This window comes from Myotis myotis, unplaced genomic scaffold (genome assembly GCF_014108235.1).
Source record: "Myotis myotis isolate mMyoMyo1 unplaced genomic scaffold, mMyoMyo1.p scaffold_m19_p_27, whole genome shotgun sequence".
Classification (NCBI taxonomy): Eukaryota; Metazoa; Chordata; class Mammalia; order Chiroptera; family Vespertilionidae; genus Myotis; species Myotis myotis.
Genome location: NW_023416332.1, coordinates 3,177,487 through 3,197,491, shown reverse-complemented (window position 1 = coordinate 3,197,491; position 20,005 = coordinate 3,177,487). Strand labels below are relative to the sequence as shown.

The window sequence follows — 20,005 nt, the reverse complement described above, 5'->3', positions numbered from 1 at the left end:
CCCCGCCGCCTGGCTCAGGGGTGAGCGTCCGCCTACGCGCCAGGACGTCAGGGTTCGATCCCCGGTCAGCGCACCTGCTCCGGTTGTGGGCTTGGCCCCAGCGGGGGGCGTGCAGGAGGCGGCCGGTCCAGGACTCTCATCATTGAGGTTTCTCTCTCCCTCTCTCTCTCTCTCTCCCTCTCTCTCTCTCTCTCTCTCTCTCTCTCTCTCTCTCTCCCTTCCTCTCTGACATCAATAAAAAACACACAAAACCAGCAGCTGTTATGGGGCCTCTGTGCGCCCGGCCGCACTGAGCACCTGGATGGCCCTGGTCTGGCTCCCAGCAGCTATCGGGAGGCGGGCGCTGCTGTCCTGTCCCAGGGGAGACCTGAGCACCTGCCCGGCCCACACCCGAGGGAGCAGCTTAGAAGCGGGACCCCCTCCCCCACTGGCCCTCACCCCCCGCAGCCTCAGGCCATCCAGGGGCCCGGCATCCCCAGGGGCCCGTCCGCTGTGCGCTCGCTGGTGGGAACCCCACGGCCTGACCGCTGGGCCACGCCATCCCCACGGAGCCAACCCCGCACACACCGGCTTTCCTGTCCCGCAGGCCACACGCACAGGCCTGTCACTGGTGACACGCGGCGGCTCTGAACGACCGGGGCTTCCTCCACACCCACAGGCGGAGGGCGGGCTTCCTGCCAGGCGTGCCCAGCATGCCCGGCCTCAGAGCACAGCGCTGCCCGGCCGCAAGGAGGGCACCCGGTGAGCAGCGAGGTCTCCCACCAGGACTCACGGGCCCAACAGGCTGACGACACGTCCCCACCCCACGCCTGGGCCCCGGGCTGACCTTGTTCCGGGTGAGGCTGTTGTACAGGCGCAGCTTGCAGGGCTCGGTGCCGGCCGGAGGGGTCCATGGGGGCTGCGTGCGCCGGCCTTTACCTGCGGGAGAGAGAGAGCTGGTCTCACCCGCCGGCCCCATCCTCACGGGAGGCACTGCTCCCAGGGGAACAGGACACAGTGAGCATCCGCATCCGCCAGCGCCGCTGCGTCCAGCAACCGCTCCTCCTCGGCTCTGCTCGCCCCCTGCGGGGCCCGGGGTCACCAGCCCTCCCCCCTTCACACGGGCCCCCACCCCGCTCACACAGTGCCCCCCACACACACACGCACACACGTGCCAGCACTGGACACGGCTCGTGGGGCAGGAGGCGCCGCCCAGCACACACGCGGCCACCGGGCCAGACCGCAGCGCAGCCTGTAACTCAGTGCCCCCAACCCGCCCGCCCAGGGAGGACAGCCCCCACTCCCACCTGTGGGGTGGGGTCCTGGATGGGCGACACAGGAACGTTCATCCCCTCCTGTCCCCTCCCCCTCACGTTTTCCTCAATAAACACGTTTTTTATAACAATGAAAACACGCCAACCGCTCTAAGCACCACGCGGCCGCACAGCCTAGTGAAGCCAACACGTAGCCGCCCGCCCGCCCGCCCGCCCGCCCGGCACAGCAGCGCCAGCGCGGCCTTTACGAGCAGCTCCGTCGGCACCGCCCGAGCTGCACCTGTTATTATGGGGCCCGAGGGGTTCCCCCGCGTCACACGCGGTGCTCTGTCTGGGGCAGCTGGTGCCAGAGGGCAGGGCGGCCGCTGGGAGGGCACTGAGGCCGGGAGCCCGTCGGTGGGGCAGACAGTCACAGGGTAATTGCAGCCGCTGCCCTCAGCGCGTCGGGCGGAAGCAAAAGCAGGTCAGCTCCGAGTGGGCAGGGCGTCTGAGCAGGGCACTCCCTCCCCCCGTCAAGTTGGACGCCCACCAGCGGGGCTCTGAAAGGGGCTGGAAGGCAGCCGAGAGCCCACGGCCACCCCTGGGGACCAGGCCTCCTCCCGCAGGCCTCCTGCCCCGGGGCCCTCCCAGCCCACCTCCCTCCCGAGCGCCAGCCCTCACCTGTGCCTGGGGTGCCCCAGGGCCTCATGTCTCACCCCAAACCTGGGCACAGGTCCCAGGGAGACCGCGTTCCCCATGGGGCGGAAGCTGGGCACCTCCACTTCTTCCTCCCTCATGGCACCTGCGCCCACCCAGGCCTGCCCACTGCAGCCGGCCCAGGCCACCACTGTCCTGGTCCCTCCTGGCCTCCCTGCCTTGGGCGCCTCTCCTCCCTCGCCCTCCCCGAGGAGGGGACAGAGAAACTTCCAAAGCCAAAGGCAAGACCGAAATCCGGGGACTGTGCCCAAGGCCCAGCAGACCCGGCCCAGGGGCCGACCCGACCTTGAACGCGCCCCCCTCCCCCCCCAGCCTCGGGAACTTGCCGGAAGCCACGCAGCCCTTACTGAGGGCCCAGTGCCAGAGCTCCCCGCCCGACCCCACTCCTCTCTGCCCCGGTCAGCCCGCCCCGCCCCGCCCCTGCCTGCCGCCCACCCTCCCAGCAGATGCTGGGGCTGCGAGGAGAAGCTGGTGACCAACTCTGAGTCAACTTAGGGAGGGGCCCGGAACGGGACGAGGGCCTCCTTAAAGGGCTGGGAAGATGCTCGCTTCTTTTTATAAAATTTTCCACTGATTTTTAGAGAGAGTGGGAGGGGGGAGACAGAGAGAGAAACACTGATGTGAGACACATCGCTGGGTTGCCTCCTGCACGTGCCCCAACCAGGGCCCAGGCCAGGGAGGAGCCTGCAAATGAGGTGCAAGCCCTCGATGGGAATCGAACCTGGGACCCTTCCGTCCACAGGCCGACAGTCTATCCACTGAGCCACATCGGCCACGGCGGAAGATGGTCACTTTGGAGGACTCCAAGCTGGGGAACCATCAGCCTCAGGAACCGAGACTGCCCAGCCCCCGCTGGTTCTGGGGAGCCTCTGGCATCTCACAGAAGTCCCCCCCGAGGAGGGGACGCTGGGGACGGGCTGTGTGGGTGGCGGCAATGCAAGTGCTGGAGGCTCAGTCCCAGGGCGAACCCTGGCTGGAGATGCCCTGAGGTCAAGGACCAGGAAAACCTGTCGGCATCGGGCATCCTGGGCAGTTAATCCCGGCCCAGCACCAGCCTCCACACCAGGCCGCACTCACCAAGGCTCCCAACCCCAGGGTCGGAGGCAACAGAAAGGAACGAAGAGCGGGTGAGAGACGGGCCCTGCGCTGCTGCCTGGCCTGCCGGTGGCCCCGCGGGCTTTGGAACGTGGATCTCCCTCTTCTCGGGCCTGGACCTGGGAGACTTCAGCGGCTCCAAAGCCGCTGAAGGAGGGTTAGAGGCGCGACGGCACCCGTGGGGGCAACACGCAGAAGCTGCCTGGCTCGGTGGGCAACATCGAACCATCCAGAGGGGCCTCAGGGAAGGGCAGGCTCTGGGGGTTAAAGCAGAAAGCCGCTCTGGGGGGCACGCTTCCCAGCAATGACTCCACGGCGGCCCCTGCCGGGTGGTGCTGGGAACACCTTCCACAAGTGCAGACCTCCAGCCACAGTCTGGGTTCTCTCCCCTTCTCTGGGAATCCACCGGGAAGGTGACTTGGTGGTAAAGGAAACAGAGAGGCAGGCTACACATGTGCCTCCAGAACGAAGAGGATGGAGGAGCGCAGTTGGGAGAATATGACGAGGACGGACTTGCACAGCCGTGGAGACAGCCTCGCCGTGGACACAGCCTCGCCGTGGACAGCCTCCCCGTGGACACAGCCTCCCCGTGGACACAGCCTCGCCGTGGACACAGCCTCGCCGTGGACACAGCCTCGCCATGGACAGCCTCGCCGTGGACACAGCCTCCCCGTGGGGACAGCCTCGCCGTGGACACAGCCTCCCCGTGGACACAGCCTCGCCGTGGACACAGCCTCCCCGTGGGGACAGCCTCGCCGTGGACAGCCTCGCCGTGGACACAGCCTCCCCGTGGACACAGCCTCGCCGTGGACACAGCCTCGCCGTGGACACAGCCTCGCCGTGGACACAGCCTCCCCGTGGGGACAGCCTCGCCGTGGACAGCCTCGCCGTGGACACAGCCTCCCCGTGGACACAGCCTCGCCGTGGACACAGCCTCCCCGTGGGGACAGCCTCGCCGTGGACACAGCCTCCCCGTGGACACAGCCTCGCCATAGCAACGAAGGCTTGTGATGACAGGACCGTGAAGACGCAGGCAGGGGCTGGACAGCCATCCAAGCCAGAGGCCCGAGGGAAGGAGAGAGTGTGGGAACCTCATTCTCCCCCAGCGGCGGGCTAGAGAGCAGTCGGCCTGTAACTCCCGTGAAGACCGGGGTCACTGTGGTTCTTGCAGGGCATTTAGCGCAACCGGTGCCCAGAAGGACAGCTGTTCCGGGGAACCAGCCAGCGCTTCCCGGAGTGAGCGGAGCGTGTGCGCTGCTCCCAGGCTCCGGCCCAAGGACCACGGCCTTCCAGGAGGTTCCGTCCTATCCCCATCACGCACAGGTCGGACCCTGCAGATTCAGGCCCGTGGTCTCTGCTGCCAACGATGTGGAGCTCCGTGGGCACCCTCAGCAGGAGGTGCCCTCTGCAGGCAGCGGCTCTGCGGGGCCCCCCTCTGTTGCTACAGATGCAGCCACCTTGGCTCCAGTTCCGTGAGGACGGCGTCTGTTGGGGCCGGCGCTGCAGGGGCGCAGGTCCAGGTCAGGGCGTCCTGGTGGCGGCTACGGCTTTGAAAGAGAAGAGCTGAGGGACAGTAAACCCAGATTGTCCAGAGCGGCCAGGGTGACGCCTGGGCAAGGACGGCTACAGAACGACGGCCAGAGACCGGAGCCACACTGTGGAGTCGCCCCACGGCCAGCTATCCTCCTGGTGAGATGCCGGTGATAAAGGAAGACGATGGAGCACAGGGCACCCAAGGGGGAACTTTCTCTGAACACTGACCGCGTTGGACTGAAAGGCAGACAACCTGGAGTCCTGAAGGTCCAAATTGTGATTTTGAATTCTGTGATGTTTTACCCTGGTCTAATGTTACCACTTCTCTTATAAACGAGTATGTGTAAATTTTACCGCTTAAAATAAAACTTAATTCTTATTATCCTATATAATAAAAGGCTAGTATGCACATCGACCCAACGGTGGAACGACTGTCGCTATGACGCGCGCTGGCCACCAGGGGGCCGACCACTCAGCCAGAAGCCGGGCTCATGGCTGGTGAGCACTAAGCCTGTCCGACTGACTGCTCCTGGACTGCAAGAGGGCGCAGGCCAGGCTGAGGGGACCCCCCCCCCCGCCCCGAGTGCACGAATTTCATCCACTGGGCCTCTAGTTAAAAAAAATAAAAAGAAAGAAATGGAAAGCAAAAACAATGTCACTTACGTTCAAAAACGAACAAGCCCTGTCCGGTGGTTCAGTGGTTAGAGCGTCGGCCCAAGTACCAAGGGTTGAGGGTTCGAATCCCAGTCAAGGGCACGTACCCGGGTTGCAGATTTGATCCCCAGTCCCAGTTGGAGCGTGTGCAGGAGTCAACCGATCGATGTCTCTCTCTCACATCGATGTCTCTCTCTCTCTCTCTCTCTCTCTCTCTCTCTCTCTCTCTCTCTCTCTCTCTCTAAAAATCAATGGGAAAGATAGCCTCGGGTGAGAATTAACAAGGACAACGAATGAGCCAAGAACACACTTTTCCTCTAAAAGACAAGGAGAACCAGGCTGCACTTTTCCGCCTGGACAGCTCCTACCGCCTGGGGGGCGGGGCCTCCATCCACGGCGCTCACACCCGCAGGGAGGCGGGGGCTCACCTAAGGCTGGTCCTCAGGAGGGGGCAGAGCTGCGCCCAGCCCGCCCGCCAGGGCGACCCCGGGGAGTGTGTGGGTGGATCTGAGGCTGCCCGGCTCCCGCGGGTGGAGACGGGCTGGAATCCGGGCGCACCTGTCGGGGGGAGCTGCTGTGGCGCCGCAGCCCTGGCATCGGTGCCGCCCACTCAGCGAGCTCCGGGCCTGGGAGCCCAGCCCGGGAGGACCCGGCACCGCTCGCCAGCCCAGGGCACAGGACGGGGCTGCCCGCGGTCAGGAGCCGCCCACACGGCGCTCTCCGCACCGACAGCGCGGCTCCCGGAGGTCCCGGCGGACGCCCCGGCCCGCCCCGGGGACACCAGGCACCGAGGGGCCGCGCGCAGCTGCTCGCGGAGCCTCCCGGGCGGTAAAGCGAGTCGGGACGCCCCGGCCGGGCGCACCCCAGGCCGCCGTGTGCCCGCCGGGGGGAAAGCCTTCGGAACCCCGGCCTGTCCGGTGCGGCGCGCGCCCCCGCGTCCAGCCCGGCTCCCCGAGCGCCAGCCCCGCGCGCCCCCGGACGCCGGGGAGCTCGGCCCGCCCCGGGCAGCGGGGGCAGCGGGGACCCGGCTCAACCCAAGGCGGGACGGGTCGGCGGGGCGCGGCGGGGATCGTCCCGCACCCGGTGACCAGGGGCAGCCCCCGCCCCGGGTCCGCGTCACCCCGCCAGGCCGGGGTCTCCCCTCGGCCCCGCAGACCACGGCGTCCCGGCGCCTCGGCCCCCGCCCCGCCCAGCCCAGAACCCGCCGCTGTCGCCGGGACCAGCCCCCGGCCCGTGTCCCCCGCCAGGCCCGGAGGGAGACCCACGCCGCGCTCACTCACTCTGCTCCGCGGAGGAACCTGCCATCCTAGGGATCCCGACCCGGTCCCCGGCACAGCTTCCCAGAATCTGATGCAACTGCCGGAAGTCCCGCCCCGCGCCCGGTCACTAGGCAGCCGCCCGGGGCATTCTGGGAGTTGTAGTTCTGACTTGCCTGGCCGGAGTTTGCGTCCCCTGGACACGCTGGGTGCTGGACAGAGCGCCAGGCTGCAGGGAGGCGAGGCCGCTCCGAGGGCGGGAGACGCGGGCAGAGCCGGTCCAGGGGACAGGGAACAAGGCAGACAGGGAACCCGCGGTTCGCAGCTGGAAAGACTAGATGCCCAGCGGCTTCAGCCACCTACTCAGCCCCAGCGTCCCTCAGCCAGGGCACTTAAGAGCGAATGGTCGGCCCTTCTCCTCCGCAACCAGAGGGCAGAGCGCAAACCGCCCCCCTCAGGGCCCAGCAGACCCAGTTACAGCGGACCCAGTTACAGCGGACCCAGTTACAGCGGACCCAGTTACAGCGGAACCGCATGCTGCACCGTCTCCCATCTGAACAATTCGCTTCTCCACCGGAAAACCCTTCATGCAGGAACCTGTATGATGAGTCAAAGTCACTCAGGCGAACGGGCCGCGGAGTCAGCTTCCCTGTTACCGCCGCAGGGGATTGTCCGGTGAACATTTTGGGTGTTTTTTGCCTTTCTTGCTGCTTATCATTATTGCTCAATTTTCATTCTTTACTGTATGTTTCCCTTCCTTTTTGTTAAATTGTCGCATTCTATGCCCTTTTTGTTTTTAAAGCGTTTATTACAGATTAAACAGTAAAGCGACGCGGGCTGTATATAAGGAAGGTCGGAGCAGGGCGTCCCCTGGGGGCTGCAGGGCGAATTCAATGCACGACCTTCTGCTGGGAAAGCATGATTCCCGGTACAGGCCTTAGGTTGGTCTCTTCCCCCCCCCCCCCCCCCCCCCCCGACCACCCCCTTCCTCTGAGAGGCCAGGTCTGGTCCCTGCTCCCATGGCTCGGGATCTACTTGTTCATCAGTGTATTTTGTTCGTTAGAGTCCCCGTGGGTGAGATCACGTGATGCTTGTCCTTCTCTGACCGGCTCCGTGCGCTCAGCAGAATCCGCTCCAGGTCCCTCCGTCTGTCGCGAAGGGTCAGAGACCCTCCTTCCGAACGGCTGCATGTTCTCCAGGCGGAACGTGCCCCGGCTTTTCCCACGCGACGGCTGGGGGCACGTGCTCTGAACATAGGGCTGCGCACATTCTCTCTCACTGGAGTTTCAGGTATCGAAGGGTGTATTAGGTCACACAGCCTTTGGCTAGAAGAACATTTAGGAGGCACTTAAAAAAGGTCCCTGATCCTGGCCGGTTTGGCTCAGTGGATAGAGCGTCAGCCTGTGGCCTGAAGGGTCCCGGGTTCGATTCTGTCAAAGGGCACGTGCCCGGGTTGTGGGCTCCATCCCCAGTAGGGGGAGTGCAGGAGGGAGCCGATCAGTGATTCTCTCCCATCATTGGTGTTTCCCTCTCCCTTCCTCTCTGAAACCAATACAAATATATGTTTATTTTTTTAATATATTTTTTATTGATTAAGATATTACATATGTGTCCTTATCCCCACGTAACCCCCTACACCCCCCCCAAAAAAAATATATGTTTAAGAAGAAGTCCTTACTCTTAGACCAGTCATAGCAGCCCACAGCCAGGAGGGCCCTGCCGGCCGAGGGGACAGAGCATCCCTACCAGCCACGCGTGTTTCCTCAGAAAGGCGCGAGCCGCTCACACCAAGCACCGCGACCTTCCTTTAGGACCAAAACTTATCCTTGAAGAAGCCCATTTCCCCAAGGTCATCAGAGAAGGTGAGCGAGTGCTGAGGCCACAGAACGTCCCGCCTTCAGCCCGGACGTCACCGCGGAGCAAGAAGCCGGAGGACTCACCGTCAGGGCGGGGCGTGTCCGTCACAAAATCCTCATTTATGATCCTGAGGAGGGAAGAGAGCGTGGTCCCAGGACAGCCTGGCGGCCTCGTGGGGGCGCGGTGGTGGGGGCAGCGGAGGCGTCAGCCCTGGCAACGGGGCCCCGCCTGCCGTGGCTCCCAGGGCGGCACCCAGCGGGCACACTCGCTGAGTCTGTGCCCCTCGGGGTCACTGTCCCCGTGGACAACAGGCTGGGGGGGACTGCAATGGGTTGAGTCCTGTCCCCAAAGACATTAGGTCTGGACCCCGAGCGGTGGACGCGGCCGGATGTGGAGAGGAGGCCGCAGGTGGAGGAGTGAATGGGAGGCCCGGGTCCAGCAGGACGGGTCCCGCTGATGGACAGACACGCTGGCAGGGAGGGCGCAGCGTGAACTGCAGGGCGGAGCGGGGACTTCCACACGCCCAGGAAGCCCACAGATCGCCCGACACCACGGGCAGCAGGAGGCCAAGGCCCCTCACAGCCCCGGGGGGACCGGCCCACGGACGGACGCCGTGACCTCAGCCATGGCCTCCAGGGCCGGGAGACAGTCTGTGGTTCCAGCGGCTGGTCCGTGGCCTGGGGGGGGCGGCCCGGGAGGCGCAGACAAGCACTGACAAGAGCCCTAACGGAGCGCACTCAGCAGGTGCTCAGCAAGCGAGCCTCACTGCCCCCCATTGGCCCCCACCCCGGCCCCGGCCCTCACCTGCTCGATGACGGAGGCCGGCGTCCGCCTCAGCCTGGGCCTGGGCCCCCGGGGCAGCGGCAGCAGGAGTCGGGGGCGTGGGCTCTGGGGCTACCCGGCCGCCTCCCGTCACCTCCACCTGCAGCTCCACTCCTGCCCCGGGGTCGGTATCAGGGTCGGGGTTGGGGTCAGAGGCGGGGTCAGTGTCAGGGTCGGGGTCGGTATCAGGGTCGGTATCAGGGTCGGTGTCAGGGCCGGGGTCGGGGTCAGCTAAGGGTCGCGGGCGGGTCAGGGCACTGGGCGTCTGGGCATCGGCCTCCTCCTGCAGCAGCGGCGTTATCTCCGCGCCGGGGGCCAGGGGCCCCCTCTCAGGGTCCGTGGGTCGCAGTATCGCCTAAAGGACAAAGCCATTCCTGTGGTGACAGGAGCCGCAGCACAGCCCCCCAATACCCGCAAGCCTCTCTGGCGTAGGGGTGAATGGGGAAAGGCCGCAGTGCCTGAGGGTCAGCCTGGGCTGTGCGTTGAGAGAAAAACACTTCATGGGCTCAGGTTCCAGCTCTGGCCCAAGACAAGGGTGGCGCCCGGCCAGTGTGGCTCAGTGGTTGAGCGTCAACTTATGAACAAGGAGGTCAGGTTGGATTCCAGGTCAGGGCACAGGCCCGGGTTTCGGGGTCCATCCCCAGTGGGGGACGGGCAGGAGGCAGCCGGTCCATGATTCTCTGTCATCACCGATGCTTCCACCTTTTTTTGTTTTAATTTTTAAGCCTCACCCGAGGATATGTTTCCACTGATTTTCAGAGAGAGTGGAAGAGAGAGGGAGAGACAGAGAGACACTGATGTGAGAGAAGCACATGGATTAGTTGCCTCCTGCACCAGCCCTGATCAGGGCCCGGCCGGTGGGAGCCTGCAGCCCAGGTACCTGCCCTTGACCAGCATCGAACCCGGGACCCTTCAGACTGCAGGCCGATGCTCTATCCCCTGAGCAGCACCGGCCAGGGCATCATCGATGCTTCTCTCTCTCTCTCTCTCTCTCTCTCTCTCGTTCTCTCTCTCCTCCTCCTCCTCTCTCTGAAATCAGTAAGAACATTATTTCTTAAAAGACAGGGCTGAATGGTGACCCAGAAAGACGTGTCCCCAGCCTACCCGCCCTGTGAAGGGGCCTCATTTGGAAATGGGGTCTTTGCGGCAGAGGCCCCACCGGGTGAGAGCGCGCCCCAAACCAGTGACGGCCGAGTGTCCCTGTGAGGACTGCTCAGAGTGACGCCTGGAGGCGGCCAGGTGAGTGCGGAGGGCGAGGAGCGCCCCAGAAGGCGGCACCCCCAGGGGAGGCGGGCAGGGGCGGAGGACCCCCTCCCCCTAGGGCCTCCCAGGGAGCCCCCCGGCCCCTGCGTTGTGGGCTTCTGGGCCCCGGGTCGGGGGCAGTAAGTTGCGGTTTTTAAGCCCCGGGAAACCCGTACAAAGCCCTTGGCCCCTGCGCCTCCGATCCCACACGGGCCCTACCAGGGGAGTGTGGGTCTCTTTCCAGCAGACATTTGGGGCTCGAGTAAAGGGGTGCAGACGCCGCCCGGAAGCTGAGCTGTGCATGCAGATGGGGCCCGGCGGCCTCCCCCACCCTGCTGTCGCCCCGGCCCTCCAGGCCCGAGGCCCCCACCGGGAACAGCCCAGGGAGACACTTACATGGCTGCCTGGCTCCCCCGACGTCGCTGAAAATCAGACAGAAGAAAAGCAAGTGAAGACACAGTCAGCGCGCTTGATGCCGTCGGTCACTGAGGGGCCACCTGTCCGGCCCTGACCCCACCAGAGGGCAGTGCAGCTGGACTCCCATCACCAGTGACACGATCGCATCCTGGGCCACCACGCGGCACAGGCCTGCTCCTGGCGATGCCGGTGCGAGCAAACCGACCACACAGCCAGCAGGGCAGACATGTGGCAGATAAAGGCACGCACCCCCGGATACTGGGGAACAGTGAACCACCACGGTGAAGGCCTGGGGGGGGGGGGGGCCGGGAGGAGGGCGCGGGGAGAATGGGAGAGATCCGAAATACGACCCACAGGGCACGGGGCTGCCCCTGACGTGAACCGCACGCGGACTTCGGAGGCCAAGGCCTGGGATTCACAGCAGGGAAAGCACTTACCTGTCCTGAAACGGCACAGCCACTGAGGAAGCAGCGCCCCTGAGGGCACACGGAGGGACTCGAGTGTCCTCGGTGCACTCCCCTGCCCCCCGACCCAGGCGGAGCAGCCCCAGGCTCTCCCTGCTTCTCCACCATGCCCCCCCCCCCCCATGTGCGCTGTCTGCAGCCGCCCCAGAGCCGTGGTCTGCAGCCCCGCACCTGGTCAGCGGCACACAGCACACGGCACAGGGGCCCCGAGTGAGAAAGTGAGCCCAGCCCGGCCCCGTGGCTCAGTGGCTGAGCATCCATCTGTGAACCAGGAGGTCACGGTTGGATTCCAGGTCAGGGCACTGGCCCCGGTTTCGGGCTCGATCCCCCGTTGGGGGCGTGCAGGAGGCAGCCGATCCATGATTCTCCCTCATCATGGATGTCTCCCTCTCCCTCTCCCTTCCTCTCTGACATCAATAAAAATATATTAAAAATGAATAAGGAAGTGAGCGCAGCTGTATTTTAAATGGAAAACGCCGGTCAAGAGCCTGTTGGGTGCTGCTCTCCCGTCCGGAGCACTCTCCTCCGCTTACCTCGTCTTCTCCACCAGGCGATGGCGATGCCGATGGCGAAGGCGATGAAAATGGCGATGACAATGCAAACCACAGGCACAGCCAAGGCGCTGTCAGCCAGGGAACCAGCTGGGGGTCCTGGGGGCACAGAGCGAGGTAGCGGGTAAGCAGGTCTCTCGCGGAAGGACTCGCTGCCCGCAGGGTCCGCCCTCCCAGAAGAGGGCGAAGGTCCGCTGCCCCAGGGTGGGGCTCTGGGGTGAGCGTCATGGACTCCCGGCCCGGAAGGCAGCCCCCCCCCGAAGGTGGGGACGAGGGAGAGGACCCCATGGTGACTGCGGGAAGGCCCGGCCAGGTGGCCCGAGGGACGGGGCAGGGCCACCCAGGAGCCAGCTGCTGAGGCCGCTCGGGGGCTGGTCTCCCTGGTGACAGTACAGCACCCGGTGGAACCTCCACAGGGACCCGGGCGAGGGCAGGCCCATCAGAGCTGTGGCCCCGGCGCCGGGCCAGCCCAGGAGGCGGAGGGACGGCAGTGACCCTGCCACGGGGCTGCTCCCCCGACAGCTTCCTGAAGTGCGTTTATTTCTCCTGAATCCTCGCCCGACGACATTTTCCCATTGATTTTTGTAGAGAGGGAGGGGAGGGAGGAGAGGGAGAGACAGAGAGGAGCGTGGATGTGACAGTGTGAGGGACACATCCATGGGCTGCCGCACCCCCCGACCGGGTTGGGGATGGAGCCTGCAACCCAGGGACGTGCCCTTGACTGGGAATCGAACCCACCAGCCTTTGGTCCACGGGCTGAGGCTCTAGGCCAGGGGTGGGCAAACTTTTTGACTCGAGGGCCACAATGGGTTCTTAAACTGGACCGGAGGCCGGAACAAAAGCATGGATGGAGTGTTTGTGTGAACTAATACATGTTAACATTGCTGCTGGTGAAGGAGCGGAGGGGAGAGAAGAGAACCCTCCGCTCTTCCGGCTCCGCGGGCCGGATAGAACAGCCGAACGGACCGGATCCGGATCCAGCTCACGGGCGGTAGTTTGCCCACGACTACTCTAACCACTGACCCAACCCGGCCAGTGCTCTGACCACTTGTGTTTAATCACAGATTAGGTCTGAACTATGTTCTTTTTTGGGGGGATGGGCATTGTACTTTAAGCCCCAACGGCCTGGCTCAGGTGTTGAGCTTTAACCTATGAACCTGGGCATCACCGTTCCATTCCCAGTCAGAGCATAGGCCCGGGGTGTGGGCTCCATCCCCAGTGGGGGGCGTGCAGGAGGCAGCCAGTCCATGATTCTCTCTCATCATGGATGTTTCTCTCTCTCCCTCTCCCTTCCTCTCTGACATCAATAGAAACATATTAGAAATAAAATAAAGCCACACACACCCACCCCTTCCTGCCTGCAGCCTCTTTTCTACGGGGCAGAGCTGAGCACTGACCCCGGCCCAGAGCCGACGGCGCCCTCTGTGCACAGGCTGGCTGCCGTGGAAGAGGCGGGGCCGCTTACCTGGCTCTGGCTGGGCTGCTGGGGCGCACACGGTGTCCCTCGTGGCGTTGCAGGTCAGGAGGGTGGCGCCGGGACAGCTGAGAGGAAGGAGTGAAGGACCCCGAGCATCACTTCCCGGCCAGGCCGGCCCCCGCCCCAGAGGGCCCCGGGCTCCGGCAGCCTGTGCCGGGCTTTCCCAGACCATCGGCCCACCCGGCTCAGGGGCTGCTGAGAGCCCAGCGAGGGAGTTCGGGGCCCCTGGGGTGCGGCTCTGAGGACGGCACCTGCGGGAGCCACAGCCGCACCGAGAGGAAGCCCATGGAGACGGGCGGGCAAAGGAACCGAGAGAAGCAGAGCCCTGATCGAACCGGACCTGCAGGCGGCCCCTACTTCGGACTTGTCAGGTCCCAGGGCCACAGTTCACATGGTCTGAGTTGCACTGAAGGGCCCACAAGCGCCTCACAAAGTGCGCTGCTCTGTCCGCCGGGGGGCTCAGGGGAGGAGCGTCAGCCTAGGAACCAGGAGGTCACGGTGCGAGTCCCGGTCAGGGCACAGGCCCGGGTTGCGGCTCCATCCCCGGTGGGGGGCGTGCAGGAGGCACCCGGTCCATGATTCTCTCATCATTGCCGTTTCTCTCCCTCCCTCTCCCCTCCTCTCTGACATCAATAAAAATCTATTTCCTTTCAAAAGGGAGCTATTTTGCCAGGGGTTTCACCGCTGTCATGTCTCCCCAGAAGGTCCCCCCTTTAAGGCCCACCCGGGACCTCAGGATGAACCTTCTTAGGAAATCTGTGCGTGTGACGGCGCTAAAGGGAGGCCATCGCGGGGGAGCCGGGCCTCCCGTGACCACGTCCTCCTAAGGGGAGCCTGTTCGCAGGGAGCGGCCCAGAGACGCAGACAGGAGGCGGCGCGATGGGCGGCAGGTCTAGGAGGAGCGCCAGGGGCGCCGCCACCCAGAGCCCAGGAGGCAGGAGGGTCCTCCCAGAGCCCGCGGGGCCGGCCCTGCCCACACCTGGTTCCTGGCTCCCGGGCTATGGCTCCCACCTTCCTCCCTCCTCGGGCCTCTGTGTCTCCCACAGCCCCCGCCCTCCAGCCCTCGGGGCCCCGGGCAGGTTCTGTGCTTTGGCTTCTGTGGGGCTTTGGTGGGTGCTTTGGTGGGATGAGCAGGTCGTGGCTCTGGGTAGACGGAGCCCTGGCCCCAGGGCGGCCCCGGTGGGAACAGCCAGGCCACCGGTTGGATTTCATCTGCAGGCGCCTCCACGTGGCAGGTGCTACCAGGTCACAGATGGAGAACCGAGGGGCCGCGGCAGAACCCGAGGCAGACACGCCCAGAGGCCCTACCTGGTGCAGGGGTGGCAGCCCTCCAGGCAGGGCTCAGAGTCGCAGTAGAACTCCCCAGTCTTGCACTGGCACTTCCTGTCCCCTGTCGGCGTGCAGTCACTCACCTCCTCCTGGTCTGCAGGGGGAGGGGAGGCGGGGTCAGACACCAGGGCTGGGACTCTGTGCCACCCATACCGGCCCCTCTGGCTGCCGGTCACAGGCACCGAATCCACAATCTCCCTCCCTCACACTTACAGACGACGAGGTGACGACTAGACTCTTATTTCCAGCAATTGGGGCACCTGTGGACGGGCCAGAGGGGGCCCTGAAACCTGGGCTGTCTGTGGAGGGGCCAGAGGGGGGCCCTGAAACCTGGGCTGTCTGTGGAGGGGTAGCAGGTGCCCTTGTGATGTGGGCTGGGAGGACAAAGCCAGCTCTGTCCCCAGAGATACCCCCAAATTATCCCTTTCATCGTGTTCGTCCCCTAAAGGGCAGGTCAACACCCTCAGTGTGGGGGTGCAGGGAGCACCTGTGAGTGACACAGCAGACAGCGAATGGGGGCCGCAGAGAGCCCCTGGCCCCACCTGCTGGCAGTCAGCTCGGCGGTCACCCCCACAACCCGCCCGATGGCCACCAAGGCCGGGCCCTGGAGCCTCTCGGGGTGCACGGCTCCATCGAGGGGGCGGGCCCTCCAACCCCCTCTGCCCAGCGTCTGAACTGCAGGTGAGATGGGAATAAGGTGGGGCCACAGCCCAGCCCGAGACCAAGCCCGTCACCCACTCGCCTGCGGCCCCGACCCCACATGTCGCTTTGCCCGCCTTCTCTGCCAGTGGACATGGGTGGCTTCTGGTGGTGCCACTGCACACCAGCCGGGCTCTGACACAGGGGGGAGCGGGCCCCGGTATACACAGAGGCAGGCGGTGGGGAGTGGGGTACGCCCGTGGGAACGTCACCCACTACACCCAGTGTTTCCTCTGCGGCTGGCATTGATCCCACGTCTCCCGTCGGGCCAGGATCCCCACAGCCCTGCCCCCACGTGTGGCACCGGCTCTGGCGGACGTAGGACAGTCCGCCTCTTCACTCTCAGAGACCCTTTCCTTTTCTTTAATTATATTTTTATTGATTTTATTTATTTATTCATTTATCTACTTATTTATCTGTTTCTTTATTTAGTTAATCATCACTCCAGGATATTTTTCCCATTGATTTTTCTGTTTTGAATTATCTTCTAGTTTAGACCTTTGGAAAATGCTTTTTTTTTTAATTTTTAAAAAAATATGTATTCTTGCCCTGGCTGGTTTGGCTGGGTGGATAGAGCATTGGCCTGCAGACTGAAGGGTCCCGGGTTCGATTCCGATCAAGGGCACATGCCCGGGGTTGTGGGCTCCATCCCCAGTAGGTAGCGTGCAGGAGGCAGCTGATCCATGATTCTCTCTCATCATTGATGTTTCCCTCTCACTCTCCCTTCCTCTCTGAAATCAATAAAAATATATTTTAAAAAAATAAAAATAAAAAAAGGACTTCGAGGTCAAGGTGAAGACTCAAGGGGCCGGGACTCACCCTTGCGGCAGGTGGTGCACAGCAGGCAGGACCGCAGGCCGTTGGCGTGTCCCGTGTAGGTCCCTGTGTCACACGCCTTGCACTCGCTCCGGCTGTGGGGGCTGCTGCACGGCTTGCGGACATACTGGCCTGTGCAAGAGGTCGGGGTGCGGTCAGACCCACCAGGCACGCCCGGCGCCCCGCTGTGCGGCCTCCACGCCAGGCCCTGGGCTGCCCTCTCCGGGGAGAAAATGCAAATCCCTGTCCCTGGGCGTCAGCATTGGAGTAATCTCTGCCTGTCACCAGGTCGTGGAAATGACGAAGCAATTGCTCCCCGACAGCTGTGTGGTGGGGCACCCGGGACCCCGACCCCCACCCAGGACACACCTCTGAGGCCCCCAGGACGCGCCTCTGGTCCAGGGTCAGTCAAGGCGGCAGGACCCCAGCCCAGAGCTCCGCCCCCCGGCCCAGGGCTCGCCACCAACTGCTGGGGCGCATCCCAGCGTCCCGGTCGCCTTGGGGGTCCCAGGGCCCAGCCCGGAAGGCCCCGAGGTGGACACGTGCTCCGCTGGCCAGCACGGTGCCCGGCCGCTTCCTCCCTGCCACCCCGTCAGAGCCATGGCTCGACGTGCATTTGGGTCGGGCCCAGCGGACAGAACCCGCCCCCACTCACCTGCGGGGCAGCGCTGGCAGCAGCGCCTCCCAGACCAGTACTCGTACTCGTACTCGCCGGGCCCGCACCTGCTGCCCGGGCTCAGGCTCGCCGCGCACGGCTCCATATCAGGTTGCTGGAGGTGCTGAGGGTCAGCTGCAAAGACGGGAACCATGTTTCACCGCGTTCTCGCCCCCCATCCCTCCCACTGTCACCCCGGCAGGTCCACAGCCCGCCCCGTCCACGCGGAGCACCGCCTGGGCCGCCGCCCTGGAACGGGAGGGTCACGGTCACTGCTCTGCACGTAGCAGCCTCAGGAACAAGGCAGCCAGGGGCCCAGGAACCGGGGTCATGTGCGCATTGGCTCCACAGGCGGGGCCCACGGCCTCCTCATCCCATCTCTGGGGGGCGCTGTTACCAGCACAGGTTTCACACGGGAGAAGAATTTAGTCACAACATCAACATCAGCACAGACAGAACCTGGGGTGGCCCAGCCTAACGCTGGACAGTGGCCGCCCACCCGGCCAGCAGCTCTAAGGAGCAGGCAGGGCGCCTGGAGGAGGTGGGGTGCGCCTGACCCGGCAGAAGCGGAGGCAGGCTGAGCCCCTCAGCGGGTCGGGGCCCTGGCGACCCCCCTGCAGAGAGAGCAGGCTGGGTTGGGGGCGGCTGACAGATTGGGGGGCAGGGCGGCGACGGTGATGTGACCAAATTGTTGAGGGCATGTGACTCTGATTTCAGGAGAGAAAGTGGGGGGAGGGGGGTGCCCAGCAGCACCTGGAACCCCAGACAGCAACGCCGCAGAAGGAAGTGCTGCCGGGGTTCTTGTTCCACCATCGAGAAGGGTTCCGCAATCTGGAGAAGGCTGTGCGTACATTAAATAGGAGTCCAGAGACAAAGCATAATTTTGAAAGGCATTTGGGGGTCAGAGGAGCCTAGTTTAAAGGGAACTAAGATCTCAGATCTCCTGTCTCAGGACCCCATGCTTTTTATGAACACAATCTGTCCTGAGGCGAGGCAGAGGTATACACTTCAAAGGGTCAGGTTTCCTACAGAGTCCATTGTCAGATTGGGGAGAATTAGCCTAAGGCTGTTCAGGTATTTGGCCAGGAGGAGGCAATAACATGTAGATTAAGATGCCCTGAGCTGTCTGACAGCCACAATCAGTTCCTATTCAGGTTTGGAGAAATGCCATCAGCCATTCATAAAAGGTGTGACTACATAGATATGTGACTCAGCCCTGCTGTACCTACATCTGTGACTCAGCCCTGCTGTGTCCCCCAGTTCCATCAATCTTTTGATGAATCGCTTGCCATTATGACATGCTGGAACTGGCTTCTGGCAGCAAGTCCCTCCTCCAGTAACTGCTTGCAAATGCATCCAACTCTCCCATCGGACAGAGATGGCCCTGAGCCACAGAGGTGAGAGGTGAGGCGATGGGCCCCTGCTGGTTTGGACAGAGCACCGGCCTGTGGACTGAAGGGTCCCGGGTTCGATTCCAACTCAATCCCCGGCCCTGGTCTGGGCGCGTGCAGGAGGCAACCAATGGATGCATGTCTCTCTCCATCTTCCCTCCCCCTCTCACTGAAAGTCAGCGGGAAACGGGTGAGGATGAACAGGCACCTCGAAGTCAAGGCCGCAGCCCATTCTCGTTCGAGCGCTTTAAAAAACGTCTGTTTCAGCGCGGTCATCTCACTGTAAGTCGTGCGAGGCCAGATGTGTATGTGCAAATGGAATGTTAAATTCGCCTCCCTCCAAAGCAGACGCGACGAAAGGCAACGATGTCCTAAACCCCAGGACTGAGCTCCTCACCCAGGCACAGGCCCCGAGGCCACTGTCAGCCAAGGTGCAGGTTTCATGCAACTGTTCCCGGCTGGAGGGCTTAGCGCCCGACACAGACAAACAGGAAGAAGCTTGTGGTTCCTATCGATTTTAAAAGACTTTGGTCCAGATTAATCAAAGGACTTGTATGGATGCATATAAGCATAAGCAAGGACACAGACAATAAGGGGGTGAGGGCATGTGCTGGGGGCGGAGGGGGGGGGGGAGTGGGAGCGGCCCAGAGAGATCCATGGTGAGAAAAGAAGACTTACGTGATACTTTAAACAATAAAGAATTAAAGAAATACATTTTTTTAAAAAAGACTCTGGACCCTGCTCTCACGCTTTGGTGAGGAACCTCTGGGAGCCAGCTCCCTGGGGGCCGGCTGGCACTTTTGGGGGTGAGGGCTGCGCCCACTCTTCTGCGGGGATGGTTTCCCGCACCGTGAACATGTCAAAACAGCAAGCTGCACACGTTAAGCCTGGGCGCTGGTTGTGTGCCAACTACATGCGCCTCCATACGCCGTACACCCCCGCCTCCAGCTAAAAAGGAACTACAGTGGCCTCTCGCCCCACCGCCCCGGGGAAGTGAACTGCGCGCCCCGGTGAGAGGAAGGGGGGTCTGGCCGTGCCCTCCCCGCCCCTGGGGTCCCATCAGTCACCGGGGAGCCTGGGGCAGGGGAGGCCGGACCGCGCACAGCTCCGCGCACTCACGCTGGCGGAGGGCTGCCCGGTGCGCCCGGCCTGCGCGGGGGCGGGGGGCTGACCTCCCTGGAGCTGAGCGGGGCCTGGGGAGCGCCCTAGGGTGCACGACTCCCAAAGTCAGACTCGATCCCGCCCCGCTTCCGGCCCCTGCCGGCTGGGAGCCTTCGCTCTCCCGAGCACCCACCTGAGTCCCGATGAGCAGCAGCGGCCGCAGCAGCAAAGGAATCCCGAGAGAAGACCATCCTGTGGCGATGCTCATTCATGGCCGGCCAGCGCGCTCCGCCTTTTATGGCAACTGAAGGCCCCGCCCCCCGCTCTACTATCGGGGAGGGCGGGCAGGGACACGGCGCGGCCCACGGGGGGCCTGCTGGGGGTCAGAGGGCGACAGGCAGGGGGCAGAGAGGAGGCCCGGCGGGGGGAGCAGCCTGACTGCCCCCCTCGCTGCTGAGGGCGCCCCAGCAGGGCCCTGGGTGCTGGCCTGGCGCCTGGGCCCTGGCTGCCCCCCGACGGGCCCGGGGGGGGGGGGGGGGGCCTCTCCCGCTGCGGGGTGCGCGCGCCACTTCCTGCTCACACTGGGCCAAGTCCTTCTGAGGATGGGAGTCTCCGCCGACCCGCCCGCCGACCCGCCCGCGTCGGGAGAGACGAGGCTTCTGGTGCTGACCTGCTGCCCCGGGGTTGCATAAGCTGT

The 20,005-nt window shown here is 64.0% G+C and overlaps 2 protein-coding genes and 1 long non-coding RNA gene across 10 annotated transcripts in view; 1 reads left to right on the top strand and 2 right to left on the bottom strand.

The window, feature by feature from the left end:
• The window catches only part of CARS1 (cysteinyl-tRNA synthetase 1), a 25,730-nt gene extending 19,098 nt beyond the window's left edge, over window positions 1-6,632 (bottom strand). For all 3 annotated transcript variants that reach the window (XM_036295626.1, XM_036295627.1, XM_036295628.1), the window contains exons 1-2: window positions 6,512-6,632; window positions 827-918 (exon numbers count right to left, since the gene is read on the bottom strand). In XM_036295626.1, the coding sequence (XP_036151519.1) occupies window positions 827-918; window positions 6,512-6,536 (117 nt within the window). In that variant the 5' untranslated portion in view covers window positions 6,537-6,632. The remainder of the gene's footprint in view (window positions 1-826; window positions 919-6,511) is intronic.
• LOC118648977 (tumor necrosis factor receptor superfamily member 1A-like) overlaps window positions 1-20,005 on the bottom strand; it is a 23,432-nt gene extending 3,427 nt beyond the window's left edge. The window contains exons 1-11 of one of the 6 annotated variants that reach the window (XM_036295632.1): window positions 19,502-19,999; window positions 16,817-16,951; window positions 16,165-16,293; window positions 14,626-14,740; window positions 13,306-13,382; window positions 11,823-11,939; window positions 11,263-11,301; window positions 10,805-10,830; window positions 9,149-9,521; window positions 8,428-8,471; window positions 7,482-7,812 (exon numbers count right to left, since the gene is read on the bottom strand). In XM_036295632.1, the coding sequence (XP_036151525.1) occupies window positions 8,464-8,471; window positions 9,149-9,521; window positions 10,805-10,830; window positions 11,263-11,301; window positions 11,823-11,939; window positions 13,306-13,382; window positions 14,626-14,740; window positions 16,165-16,293; window positions 16,817-16,951; window positions 19,502-19,580 (1,098 nt within the window). In that variant the 5' untranslated portion in view covers window positions 19,581-19,999 and the 3' untranslated portion in view covers window positions 7,482-7,812; window positions 8,428-8,463. Of the gene's footprint in view, window positions 1-7,481; window positions 7,813-8,012; window positions 8,030-8,105; window positions 8,472-9,148; window positions 9,522-10,804; window positions 10,831-11,262; window positions 11,302-11,822; window positions 11,940-13,305; window positions 13,383-14,625; window positions 14,741-16,164; window positions 16,294-16,816; window positions 16,952-19,501 lie in introns of those variants that run through there. The other 5 variants (XM_036295631.1, XM_036295630.1, XM_036295629.1 and 2 more) reach the window with 5 other exon arrangements.
• On the top strand, window positions 6,790-10,806 carry LOC118648980. The gene is made up of 4 exons (XR_004965528.1): window positions 6,790-7,162; window positions 7,290-7,428; window positions 10,228-10,405; window positions 10,653-10,806. It is a non-coding gene; the product is annotated as an uncharacterized LOC118648980 (long non-coding RNA).